Source organism: Vanessa cardui, chromosome 7 (assembly GCF_905220365.1).
Source record: "Vanessa cardui chromosome 7, ilVanCard2.1, whole genome shotgun sequence".
NCBI lineage: Eukaryota > Metazoa > Arthropoda > Insecta > Lepidoptera > Nymphalidae > Vanessa > Vanessa cardui.
The window spans coordinates 12221255-12235484 of NC_061129.1; the positions used below are offsets into that span (position 1 = coordinate 12221255).

At 31.7% G+C, this 14230-nt stretch overlaps 1 protein-coding gene across 1 annotated transcript in view; it reads right to left on the reverse strand.

Annotated features, from left to right (window-relative positions):
- The window catches only part of LOC124531087 (calcium/calmodulin-dependent 3',5'-cyclic nucleotide phosphodiesterase 1), a 288992-nt gene that overhangs the window by 6916 nt on the left and 267846 nt on the right, over nt 1–14230 (reverse strand). Inside the window, exons 7-10 of the mRNA XM_047105541.1 lie at nt 12957–13206; nt 9982–10098; nt 5354–5494; nt 1707–1876 (exon numbers count right to left, since the gene is read on the reverse strand). Of these exons, the coding sequence (XP_046961497.1) occupies nt 1707–1876; nt 5354–5494; nt 9982–10098; nt 12957–13206 (678 nt within the window). The remainder of the gene's footprint in view (nt 1–1706; nt 1877–5353; nt 5495–9981; nt 10099–12956; nt 13207–14230) is intronic.

The window sequence follows — 14230 nt, forward strand, 5'->3', positions numbered from 1 at the left end:
CATATAGACTGTAGATGAGCTATGACTTTAAATAACTTTCTTCATAAAACTATCGATAGTTTGAATATGAAAAAAACTTACTTTACTTTTTAAGAGATAATTAATATTTTTTGTTGTATATAAAAAAAAAAACAAAACAGAATTGTAGCGGAAATAAAAAATATAATTAACAAGTGTACTTCAAAAGGAAATAAAAAGCGGGAAAGTGTAATTTAAAACATTTAAATTACCCAATAAATACTAGCTATATTAACTGGTAAACATTCTACAAATTTTAAATAAACATCATCAACTATTCACTGCGAATGATCGGTGTTCACATAGTGTGAAAAAGATCCGGCAGTCTCCAGGGAAATTAACTGTTACCCGAGCTATTATTGTTATAGCCTTTTTCTACGCTTAGACCATTCCGATTTGTTTCAAATCCTTTGTATTCATATAAATTAACAATTTCATTGTTGTTTTTTAACCGACTTTATAATATAAAAGATTCTTAATGCATTTGTATAAGTAGGTGTGCATTATTTTTAATGTATGGCTAGTGTTTGTCTTATGAATCTATTTTGATAATTTTCCAATCACGATTCCATTGTTTTGGACATTGTTCAGCTTTTTTGACCAATTTGAAGAGAGACTTCGCCTATAGTTATCGGAACTGAAAGGATTTCTTATAGCTCTCCCTCAAACTGTCATACACTGCTATTTGTTGAATTCAAAAGGATAATCACAAAACATTCTTGATCTATAATAATAACAACCGAAAGTTTGAAGAATTTCATTCAGGTAATTTCAAAATTAGAATAAGTGTTTGATGATACCTGCACGGAAAACTTGGCTCAAAGCTACGCTACTGTCAGTATATCTGATTTTTTTTATATTAAAAATTAATCGTATGATCGGAATCACAGATTAATCTGGTTTTCAGAAATTTTGATACAAATGTTACTAATAACAAAACTATAAAATAATATGACTTAAGCCATTTTAGATGTGACAAAATGACGCCCCCCTATATCTATTATATTAATTCTGTGAGAAATTAACCATTTCTAACATCGCCATTGCACAGCAGACTTGGGTAGACTAGACTCGACTATACACAAGCCAAGATTAATATAACTTTCGCAATGTCCGAAAAGCAAATAAAAATATTAATAATGTAAGAAAGTACGAAAATGAAACTAGCAGCAAAGATTATCAGGCAAAGTCGTACCTAACACTGTGACTCGACTACGAAACGGTGTAAACTTTTTGACTTTTTATTAGAAAAAGAAAAAGAAGTTAAAGAATTTTTTGTGAACATTGCATTCGTTTAAATGAAATTAAAAATATACTTAACGTAATATTCTTTATTCAAAAGGTTAACTAGGAGATACATCATAACTATGTATACATTGTATGTATACATAGTATTTATATTATATATGTGAAGGTAGGTCTATCTATTTGATGTTTTTTCAAGGCCAAACCAATTAATTGAATTGGAAGAAATTTGACACATTACATTGAAAGAACGGAACTTTGTCGGACGACTAACCCCTTAAAACGAGAGCGAAGCCGCGATGGACAACTTAGTAACTTAACAATAAAAACACTTATTCTATCACTTTTTTTCTTTAATTCTACATAGTTAGATTTTATACAATGACAATGTTTATAGTGATTTTTGATTCTTATTGTTATTAATATAAATTTTATGAACTCACCTAAAGGCGGCACTTATGTGGTGATTCTCGAGCACTGCTCTGTCGTTGTACAGCAGAGCCGTATCGGAGCCAGACATTACATGGAAATTATTCGTGGTGCCCGTATGCTCAAAGTCGTGGATGACAGCTGCTACCAACGTGGCGAAGATTTCGAGATCTGATAACCAGTTCTAGAGGAAATAAAGGAAAATGTTAATTATCTGCAAGTCAATAAAAAGTAATGAACAGATCTAAGCTCTGTAAGCTTGGTCTATTCAGACAGTCACCTAACTTTGAGGCAGCGTTTTTCTTTAATATGTTTTAATTAAATTGTTTGAATTGGATTTAGTGTGTTCATTCTTTGCTTAATCTTTAAAGATACGTATTTCACGAAGCTATGTAATTTGTTTCATATATACTGAAACATACATATTATGACCCGAGATGGCAGTGGTTAGAAACGCGCATCTTACCAATGATTACGGGTTCAAACCGAGGCAATCACTACTAAATTTTCATGTGTTTAATTTGTGTTTATAAGTTATCTCGTGCTCGTAGGTGAAGGAAAATATCGCTATGACTAGTTTCACCAACCAGCATTGGAGCAAAAGGGAGAGTCCTTAGCCCAGCAGTGGGAAATTTATAGGCTGTTGATGATGATGATCATGACATACCACACCTTTCGTAAATCAATTCATAATTAAGCAATATGCTTTGTAATTAAAATACAAGGAGTTTACATCGTCAACCGTCACGGTTCCGCGGAGAGTTGAGGATTACAAAAGGTCTTATTTCGACAAGCGTTAAAGTGTCTAAATTCGAACTGAACGAGATTGCTTAGTACTATTTAAATATTTACAGGGATCAAGGACTAAATCTTTTTTTAGTGCAAATACAATTTAGCCAAATGTTTTCTAAGCTGTAACCATTTTTGAGTTATCACGATTTTTAGCTTTTTTCAAAATTTGTCAAAATGTAACTTTAAAAATTTATTTTACAAAAAGTATCAATTAAAATCATTTTTTTTTTGTTTTATAAAAACGATTAAACACTGGATATTTGACAATATTTAAACAAGAATTATCGGTCCAAATTAAAAAAATGTGAGACGGAAAACGGATTTATTTCAGTATTTTATTGTTTTTTTTTCCTCAAAACTGCTTTAAAAACTAAAAAAATCATTACGAAACTTGGCCTGCATATTATTTTTAAAACATAACCGTTTTCTTAGCTTTTCATAAATTTATAAAATGAAGGAAATTATTTCAAATCAATCGAAATAAAATCACCAGAAAGGCTGCTGGCGGACATTCGTATTCGAACATGAACGAATTCGTACTAAAGGTCGCTCTTTAAAATTCTCAAAAAATTAACTAAAAATAATAACCAATGAAAAAAACTTACTTACTAAACTGACATACTTAATACAAATTTAAAATAAAATTTAGAAACAGAAACATTTCAATAGCTAAGTTATAAAAAAAATACATTTTGTAATATAGCCTAAATAAAGTATTAATGAGCACAGCACACACAGCATGTTCTACAATGACTAATGCAGGTTGCCGGCCTGCAAATTTCCCACTGCTGAGATAAGGCCTCCTCTTCCATTAAGGAGAGGGTTTGGAACATATTCCACCACGCTGTTCCAATGCGGGTTGGTGGAATGCACATGTGGCAGAATTTCGATGAAATTAGACACATGCAGGTTTCCTCACGATGTTTTCCTTCACCGCCGAGCACGAGATGAATTATAAACACAAATTAAGCACATATATGTATATAGTAGTCCTTGCCTGGGTTTGAACCCGTAATCATTGGTTAAGATGTTAATTAATTTTTTCGAAATTATTGTCGAAAAAAAAATATTACAATTTATTTATCTCCTTTTTTCTACAAAATTATATTCGTTTACAGCCAATAAGTGAAAATAACAATCTCAACGACTGTTTCTAAAACAGTAATAAAAAATAAATAAGTATGTATGTATAGAATACATTGAAAAGCTTTTCTTTTAAGCTATGCAAGACGATACACAATTTGAATAAATTACATAAATCTTTATGTTAATATATTATTGTTCTTCATTACAAATTTTACGATTCCAACGATTTGACATCTTGAGAACGTTGAATGAAATGAGATTAATACAGTTAATATATCGAAATCACTGAACTGTATTTATTTATATGCTAAAATATGAAGTTGAATAAAGTCTTAAAATCTAAGAATAAATTATATTTTTTTTTATTAACATAAAAAATATTGATAAAACATATAAATTGCATCGGTAAAATTTAAACAAAAAAAACCAAATTAAGTATGTGTTCTTCACGCAAATTTTATTGGACGATTGAATGAGATTTGATTGATGATTGATTTCATGCTTTATCTAATGACAATGTAATATAACAGGAAGTCAGGTAAGTATCTAGGCTGTGCTCAGTCATTAAGAATGCCCCCAATATATTGCCAACCCGTTTTAAAGACGTATTTTTATTGGGTACAACAAGGAACCATTTCCTTGTCACCTGATGATACGTGGTCACTTTATTATAAACAAATTCTTACCCTGTCACACAAACAACGCAATCTAACAACCCTTTACGTCCCTTATGCCTGTAATTACCCTGGCTCCTACGCCATTCAAACCAAATCATACCCAATATAAATCATTGCTACTTGAAGGTAGAATAACTGTTCAGAGCGTGACAATCTCTCTCGTACTAAATACACACCCCTACCACGGTAGACGCAGTCACTTGTACTATTTATCCTAACTCGTACCTCGTAACTCGTAATTCCAAGACCGTAAATTTGTATACAGTAATAATATTTAATGTTGCATGTTCAAATAACACCTTAATTACACTTTGTTATAAATAATTAGGTGAAAGTCAAGACAGAATTAATGATGAAACTATTTTGAATTGAAGGATTAATTTCGGCTTGTATTAACTCTTTAGGTAAACATGAGGATGGTTTGCGGTTCAACCCTCGTCTGTCAAGCAAACGGATCGATTACAACATTTGCATATTTAATTCCAATTTGTCATAGAGCTGATACCCGCAACTGCTCTTACTTTTGTCTGCTCACTTTGTTATTAAAATATTCTCACCTCAAGTAAGCTTTTAAAAGTAATTTTGATTCGACATCCTTTAGGATTCAATTCAATTGTATGCTAAACGACCAAGGTTCAGAATGTATATTATACTTAGTAACTGCGTAGTTACAGTTAATAAAAACCATTCCTAGAAATTCCAGGTAAATAAGATTATAAAATTAAATGACATCGAAAATTATGAACGTAACATTTCTTATACCCTTGCTTGACTATTAATTCAGTCAGAATAAAAATAATCGCGATTTAGCCACAACATCATATAATACATGACTTCGTTCGGTGAAATAAATAAAAAAAAAAAAACAAAGAGGTACTTCAAATACGATCACGTCATCATCATCTTCATCATTGTCGAAATATCTCGATTACACGAATGCTGTGGATATTTTTTATCGACACAATAACAATTTTTTCACAATTTATAATTGTGGGTAGGTTTCGATTGGATCTATTGTATAGTTGCAGGGTATTATTAATATAGATTAAAATACATGGTAAAAGCTAAAAGTTTACAATTATCGTAAGTAGTAGAACGTCCCTTACCATAAGTCCAGTTTGGCACAGCATGTAGTGAACGGTTTGAGCGACATCAGCTGCATGGAGGTTATTGTGGTAGGGGTTATGAAACTTGCAATAGCCTTCCTCTATTCGACTCAAGAAGTTTTCCAGGATCGTGGGCGGCACCTGTGGATTGGATACTTATTGTACTTTGAAATTGCATTACTAGAGTTAACGTTGTTTGTAAGTTTCCATGAATTAGATTAAGTGTTGTAAATACATTTTCCATTTTAGGATAATTAACTTAATATTGTAAAACATTGATTATTATATTAATTGAAGGTTTCAGATATGTACATATAATTAGGTGTCAGAAAAAAACTTTTAAGAGAGATGTAATTCTTAAGCGAGTTTTAAAGATGATAAAAATGTTAACAGTTTATATATATATATATAATAAATAATTATTATTGGAAACATTTATTAAAAACAGTTCGAACATTAGTTCGCATAGAATCAGATTTTTCGACATATTTCTTACAGTCACCATGGAGTATTTGGTCAATGCAAGCAAGTCCAAGAAGAATGTGCGGGTTCGATCCCCGCACTCTGAACTAAAATTTTATTATTTTTAAAGGACTATATTTAAATATATATATATATTTAAAATTTTAATAATTATAATATATATATATATATATATATTGGTCAGAAGGACATATATATATATTATGTTCATTTATGTCCTTCTGACCAATTTAAGACATGGTGGGCTTGGACTACACAGATATTATGAATCGCGCAAGTGTGTACGCACACATTCTTAATATTATGGGACGGCAAATCTGAATGATCAGAAACAGTTTTGTAAGTCAGTATGATAAATAAAGTTAGTGGGTTGTTTATTTATATACCATATACTGTTGATACCGAATTTTGTAGAACAAATATAATCAAACACGACTTTTGAAACTCGCAGGGTTATTTGTCTTTATGATGGTATAATATAAATAACAATACGAGTAATATTCTCAGCTTTATACTAAACTTAAATGTATTTAGCGATATTACACAAGTTTTCCAATTAAGTGAATCCGAGATACATTTGGGGGATTTGTATTGGCAAATTTATTGTACTTTCTTGTTTCATTTTTTTAAACAACTTATTCAGCAAACAGCATAGTTTATTAAAATTGAGTGTTATGTACGGGATATAACACGTTATGATAAGAGATTGATTACTATGTGCCTATATTATATTATTTTTTTACAGAATTTGACATAGCATGGGGTACCTACTAATATCTACCGCCTCTCCCTTCCCTAAATGCGGATTTAGCCTCGGGCGGAAGCTAGTTTATCGTAATTAAACCAACCTCTCAGCATTATGATAGGTACAAAGTCAAATGAAACTGAATGCCAGCGATTCATCTAGTATTTTAGCGGCTTTGGTTATTTCAAAGCAGCACCAATCTCTCGTTATACGTAGATGACTGTGTTTAGAAATTAGTTATTGAATATTAATACACCGTGTTCGGTATTAACTCGTGAGTTTATTACCTAAAGCCTGAATTACGTCGATGCATCGTCAATACATTTCCACTAATCAATTACACGCGAGACAATCACATTAATTTATTCCAGTTCAGTTATCTTGGTCAATCGCTCGATTAGGTTTTAATTGAACAATGGACAATTCGGGTATTTTTACTTAGTCGTATTATATCCGATGACACACACATGCACAACACACTAATAAATAAATAAATATTGGACAATGTCACATACATTAGTCTGATCCCAATGTAAGTAGCTAAAGCACTTGTGTTATGGAAAATCAGAAGTAACGACGGTACCACAAACACCCAGACCCAAGACAACATTGAAAACTAAGTAATTAGACTCGGCCGGGAATCGAACTCGGGACCTCGGAATGGCGTGCCCATGAAAACTGGTGTACATACCACTCAACAACAGAGGTCGTAAATGTATGTATAATTCAATCACATCAATCAAAAAAGCACACAAATGTGACTCTTTTCTTTAGTAGTATTCGATTTAACGAGTTCATCCATATTTTATTAAAATAATCTTTATCATTACTAAATGCGAAGGTAATTCAGTCTGTCTGTATATATATAAATATGAGACAACATCACATTCATTACTCTGATCCCAATGTAAGTAGCTAACACTTGTGTTATAGAAAATCAGAAGTAACGACGGTACCACAAACACCCAGACCCAAGACAACAACAACATCAAGGGAATTGAACCCGGGACCTCGGAGTGGCGTACCCATGAAAGCCGGTGTACACACCACTCGACCACGGAGGTCGTCAAATATTTTTGTTGCTCTCTCAATTACAAACCACTGAAATTTAATCAAATTTGGTATGAAGTACATATGATTTAAATTTTGATATATTGATTATAATCAACCCCTAAAACACGAGCTAAGCCGTGTGCTATAACTACTATTTAAAATATATGATTATTTCTACTTGTAAAATATATTTAGTTTTGTATAGTCTACGTATTGATTCTGTCTTAAGCTGTTTCTACAACACTACTTAACGACAGTGCTCTTGTTGTACATTTACTGTTGTTGAACGTTCAATCGTTTCTTCTATTGTTGTAAAATGTCTTTGATATTACTGTGACTGTTTGAATATAGAATATCATTATTATTATACGCTGAATGTTTTACAGAAATATCGTTTATACAGAACTAGCGACCCGCCCGCAATACTGATACTAAATATACTACATGGTTTATTTACGACATCACATTGCAAACTTCTAAAATTATCAGTGTAACTTAACCATATTGTCTATGTATTATATACAAAAAACTTTCTCTCGAATCACTTTTTTTTTTATTATTATTCTTTATTGCACATATCAAACATATGAAACTTTACCTATTAAAAAAACCGCATCAAAATCCGTTGCGTAGTTTTAAAGATTTAAGCGTACAAAGGGACAGAAAAAGCGACTTTGTTTTATACTATGTAATGCGTCATTAGTATCCAGCATAGTATCTTGATATAAGGTTCCCGGGAGATTCTGTGTTTAAAATCAGGTCGGACCGATAAAAAGTAATTGGGTTTTTATCAGTTCATTTCTTTACATTTTAATCAAATAGATAATCGTGTGTTTCGAAAAGTAGTGTTCATTTTGACTTTGTATTTTACTTTTCCATTGATATAGAAATTATTTACTTGGTGGTAGGGCTTTGTGCCAGCCCGTCTGGGTAGGTACCACCCACTCATCAGTTATTCTACTGCCAAATAATAGTACTCAGTATTGTTGTGTTCCGGTTTGAAGGGTGAGTGAGCCAGTGTAACTACAGGCACAAGGGACATAACATCTTAGTTCCCAAGGTTGGTGGCAAATTGACGATGTAAGGAATAGTTAATATTTCTTACAGCATCATTGTCTATGGGTGATGGTGACCACCTACCATCAGGTGGCCCATATGCTCGTCCGCCAACCTATTCCATAAAAAAATATTTTACTTTAATATTAATTTTATTAGAAAAAAGAAACATTAAACATAAGTAAAAAAAAAACTTTCTTGTTTTGCATATTAGATTAACGTAATAGGTTTGAGAAGTTTAAATTTCTGAGAAATTGTCTTATTAAAGTATTAATTGAACAATTTCTCAGAACTTTAAAAAGTCAAAGAAATGTAATCACTCAAATGTTTCAACTTGTTATATTTATAATTTTAAAATTTCAATTAAACTATATTTAACAAAAAAAGACTGTTTTATTAGAGTGCTCATCATTGTTTTGCTTGATAAAACACGTTTATTTTTCTATTAAATAAAGTAAAGTAACAGCTTGTAAATTTCCCACTGCTGGGATAAGGCCTCCTCTTCCATTAAGGAGAGGGTTTGGAACATATTCCACTACGCTGTTCCAATGCGGGTTGGTGGCATGCACATGGGGCCGAATTCCGATGAAATTATCCATATGCAGGTTTCCACACGATGTTTTCCTTTCAACACCAATTAAGCATATACATATATATAGTGGTGCTTGCCTGGGTTTGAAAGTCATCGGTTAAGATGCATGTGTTCTCACCACTAGGCTATCTCAGCTCTATTAAATAATTTCTATTAATTAGGATATTTAGTTGCAGCTTTCACTTGTTTATCATTGATAACCGAACTGTCTAACATGCGGTTAAAATAAGCTTGTGGATATCATTAGTATTAGTGTAGTATTAGTATTAATATTTATAATGTAAACTAATAATGTTGGGATATAAGAAACTGTGAATCACAATTGTTTTGTAATGAGAAGATATGAATTAGTTTAAAGTTCGTCATTGTATGTTGCGTCGTATCGCTAAAGCGATTTGCTTTGATATTAAATATATAAAAAATATATATTTTTCAAATATTTTTATAAACTTCACCATAGATATCATGAGATATTTTAATCATTCCATACAGGTGCTGTCTCCTTTATGCCGATAGTTACTCTGGTTGAACACCCCTCAAAACGGAACACAACAATGCTTCGTAATTCTTTTTGGCGGTAGTTTATGTGATAAGTGGGTGGTACCTACCGACCTGCATAAAACCTTACCACCAAATACAAATTACATTGTGACTATTTTTATTGACGTTGAGAAGAGACAATATAGAAAGTATATTTACCTTAAACTTATGTATCATCCCGTATCTGTTCAACAGTTCATATCCTAAGTATTTGACAGGCTGACCGGCGGATGCGTCGTGTAATGCGAACACGTCGAACGACCATTCGTCTAGTGTCTGTAAAAAAATAACAAAATACAGATTAAAAATACGTAATTGTAAACTATTACTTCTAATTTTCAATAATTGTTTTATTTATTTTATGGATTAGCTAGTTTTTTTTAAGTAGAATAGGTATATCCATTTATTAATAAAATTGTATAATGATAGTGCTATGCGTTGTGTTATTTGGAGGCAGAATTTATATAAATACGTAAATAAAAAAAAATCAATCTAATAAAGAGCTATTAACAAATCAAATGGAATATGTCAATCTTCTTTCCCTGGTATTGATTGAGAAACGGTGCATACCAGCACAAAAAATACAACGATAATAACAATTTTAAAGCGCCCAAATTTATCCTGAATATTTAATACATGTCAGTTCACAAAATAACATTAAATCAGCAATAAGTTTAAAGGAATACACCAAGTTCGCTAACAAGGTTATAATCATAGTAATTTCTCGTTCTATTGTTATGGGATTCAAATGGACGAATGCGAAGTAAAGCGCTTTGCTTATTCTAATTGCTTTTAGTCCCAGGGCGGTTCTATGTTACTACAAAATCGTTATTCTGGAAAGTGTTTTGTACTAATATTAAACTTGTAGTGCATGAAATATTTTATATCTCATAAAAGAGAAATACAGTAGATTGTTTGTTGGGCTAATTGCTGCTAAATATAATTGGGAGTCATAGAAACGTGAGCTTCGTTGTGAATGAGGCAATTTTCAGAGAAACAATTTTTGTTTTTTAATAAACAATTCATATAACAAAAAAGGTGACTTTCTTTTGTCTCTCCGATGTTAAATTTGATTTGTTTATTAATTGTAATGTAAAGTTCTTCTGACAAAATTTCAGTATCCGTGGGCCGTACTGGAGTTTTGGCAGACTATGTTATGGATATAGACAAGTTATCTTATCCCTCTTATAATCCAAGGGAACGGTAATTCGCGACATTGATATTCAATATCCGTAGCTAGGACCAAAGTCTTGCAGCCGTATAAGCTTGTCACTAAATCACCAAGAGACAGGTATGCAATGATTGTAATGAAGTGAACTTCAATTGCGGTTCTTTAAACATGTCTAACGTTTAAAAATTGACGATACAATTACACAACTGTTTATTAAATATATATTATAATTATTATATTCTATCCGTGTCTTATTCAATTTTTTTTTGTTCCATTTGCTTGTGAAATACATGGACCTTGTATTTGCAGTGCAAAAACGTTCATTAAAATATAATATCTCGATGTATTACATCCACATGTGACAGGGCTGGTTCGTGTTTTGGCGAGGCAATCGTAATTCATAACCGATTTTCATTCTAACCACCATTCAGCGAAGTCAAGATTAATACAATATCTACTTTTAATTCATATTTGTGGACTCAATGTTCATAATTCTTATGTAAATTATTTTGTATAAAATGTATTATTTGAGATATAAAATGGTAATTCTTTCTGCAAAAATGGTGGTTGCTCTGCATTTTTATTTCAAGAGTACTGTCTTGACTTATAATGAAGAATAATGTGAGGGTGGGAAGTAAATCTTGTTAGTTTGTAACGACTTAATTGAATTCTTAGCTTGATTCTTGCCTTCTGAATATTTGATAGCTTTATAAAGATTTATTACTATTGTATTATATTATAACAATCCTGTAAATAGTAAAGCAATGGAACAATGGAACTGTTACAAGACTACGTAACTATTGAATTCAGCTCCCAAAGCTGGAAGATGCTGTTATGCGATATTAACATTGCAATAATGATAACTAAGGAATGCAAGGATTAAATTAGAGAATCAAATACAATTAGCTTATGACATTTTTCAATAGATTTATTCTTTAGTTTTATCTCTGATATATGCACAAAATATGTTGTTCCATAACAGTTAAAGCACGTTTGGTCTTAAATAAAATTGTATTGATCTTATCTTGGCTTGATTTGGAATGATTCATGTGCTAATAATTCAAAATGCAATTTTCTTTTCGAGCTGAATTCGTAAACTTAAGTTTACGAATTCAGCTCGAAAAGAATATTGCTGTAAATTTTGTTGGTATTCAATTAGATGATTATTTTGATTGGAAATTAACTTCAATATGATCGGACTTCAAATGTTAATAAATCTGTTTGTACACTACGCCAAGTACAGTTCACTCTTGATATGTTATTTTATTATTACACTATTAAGGTTTTTAATATGTTCAGGTTTAATATTCTAATTCAACTTATGTCTATATTTGACAATATATGCGTTTACTGGTTGTAAATTTTGACAAATACTGTTCGTATGGCGCAGTGAAACTTTGTTTGCTTCAAAAATATTACACTTGAAACGTTATTTAAATAACAATAACTATGTCCATCCAGCTATACTAATTAATCGTGGTTGCATTACATCAATTATTTTCATCCAGCAAACAGGATAAACTGAAGTGAAATCTAACCAAATGAACGATTTGTTGATAGTAACCTTTCATCTTATTGATTCCATACTAATTGGACTCGACCACTGTAAGTGTGCTCTCTATCCGGCATCCCTAATTGGACATGTCCGAAACGTGCCAAATTTCCCATAGCGCTCCTTTATATTTTATCAAACGGCATATCCGTATTTGAGTTTGTTCGGAATTAACAACCGGCACACAGCTTATGATACCCTGGTGACGATATTGATCAAAACTATCGGATATAAATACAGGTTACCTATATTGCAAAGGATTCGATTCGAATTGGGCTGTGTACGTATATTTATTTGCTTTCCTTCTTTTTTTAGATTTGTCGGATTTTTAAATTTGGAATATCAAAGGAATCCAAATTTGAATTTGCTTTTTTAATTTTATAATAGCTATAAAAATCTAGTGGTACTTACTTTGAGCACTCTAACAACATCTTGAGGGAATTGCATGAGTGCTGTGTTCGTAACCCGCCTGTAGATTCTGTCGACGAATATACCGGCTCGGATCGCATGCGCCACTGATCTGAACTTCGGTTTCTCATCTGACTTTCGCTTCGCCGTCGCCAATTGTCTCGTGAACGTTGACGCGAGCCATTCCCGTACTTCAGGAGGCACAGCGTCTGGTTGTACTTCTGATAATTCGTCATCTTCATCTGCCAGTCTCCTGTGCATAATGGTATTGATTAGACGAAGTATTTGACTGAATTCTTTAGAGCATCCTGAACATTTAATTTTTAATTTCGATGCACAATAAGCAGCAAAGCCTATTCTTGACAAGAGCGACATTATTATCAACTTGTTTAATTTTAATTGTATGTATATTTGTAATCATAACTGTACGTTTAGATTTAAATCGTTTGTTAAAACAATATAATTGTCTTTGAAACGTTTTAAGTGTCGTCTCGTCTCTCTTGAATAAATTATTCATTTATATATTGAAAATCTCGTTGAGTATTTTCCCGGGCTTAGAGAGATATAGCGAATACCTTCGTATAAATTTGCATTATTTATTTCGGAAAACCAATTAGAAAATTGTTACATTCAGCTCGTTTTTCAGTTTCACGAGTTGTTCAAGGATCAAAAAGTTTTCGGTAAATATACTATGTTAGACTAGTTTATCTAATATAACTTAAATATCTATTTATATCTATATCTATCTATGTATACTATGAGCTAAATTTCATTAATGAATGTTTGTACAATATGAAATAATGTAATTTCTAAAGACCTGAAAAGAATACTGTTTGGTAAACTCTGATCTACTCGAAATAAAACTTCGTTTAAGGATTTATTTCTATATTCACTCAATGTGGTTGAGACTTCGGATATGATCAGTTCCACTTGATTCATCACATAAGTAGTTATATTCTTCGAAGAAAGTTTTCGTTGATGTCAATAAGTATAACTGCCATTGTATTTCTTCTTTCGAAATAGTACATTTTTCGTATATAGTCGAGATCAAGGCGAAATAAGAGTAGCTTGAGAAATTTAACAACATGCGTTGGAGTTTCTAAGGAATCATATGTGGTCATGCAACGTGCTTACAGTATAAAAAAATACATTGCTTTCCATTGATAAGGATCATTGTTTTATTTAATCAATATTAATTTAATGATAACATTAACAACAAACAAGAGCCGACATGGCCCAGAGGTTAGAACGAGTGCATCTTAACCGATGATTGCGGG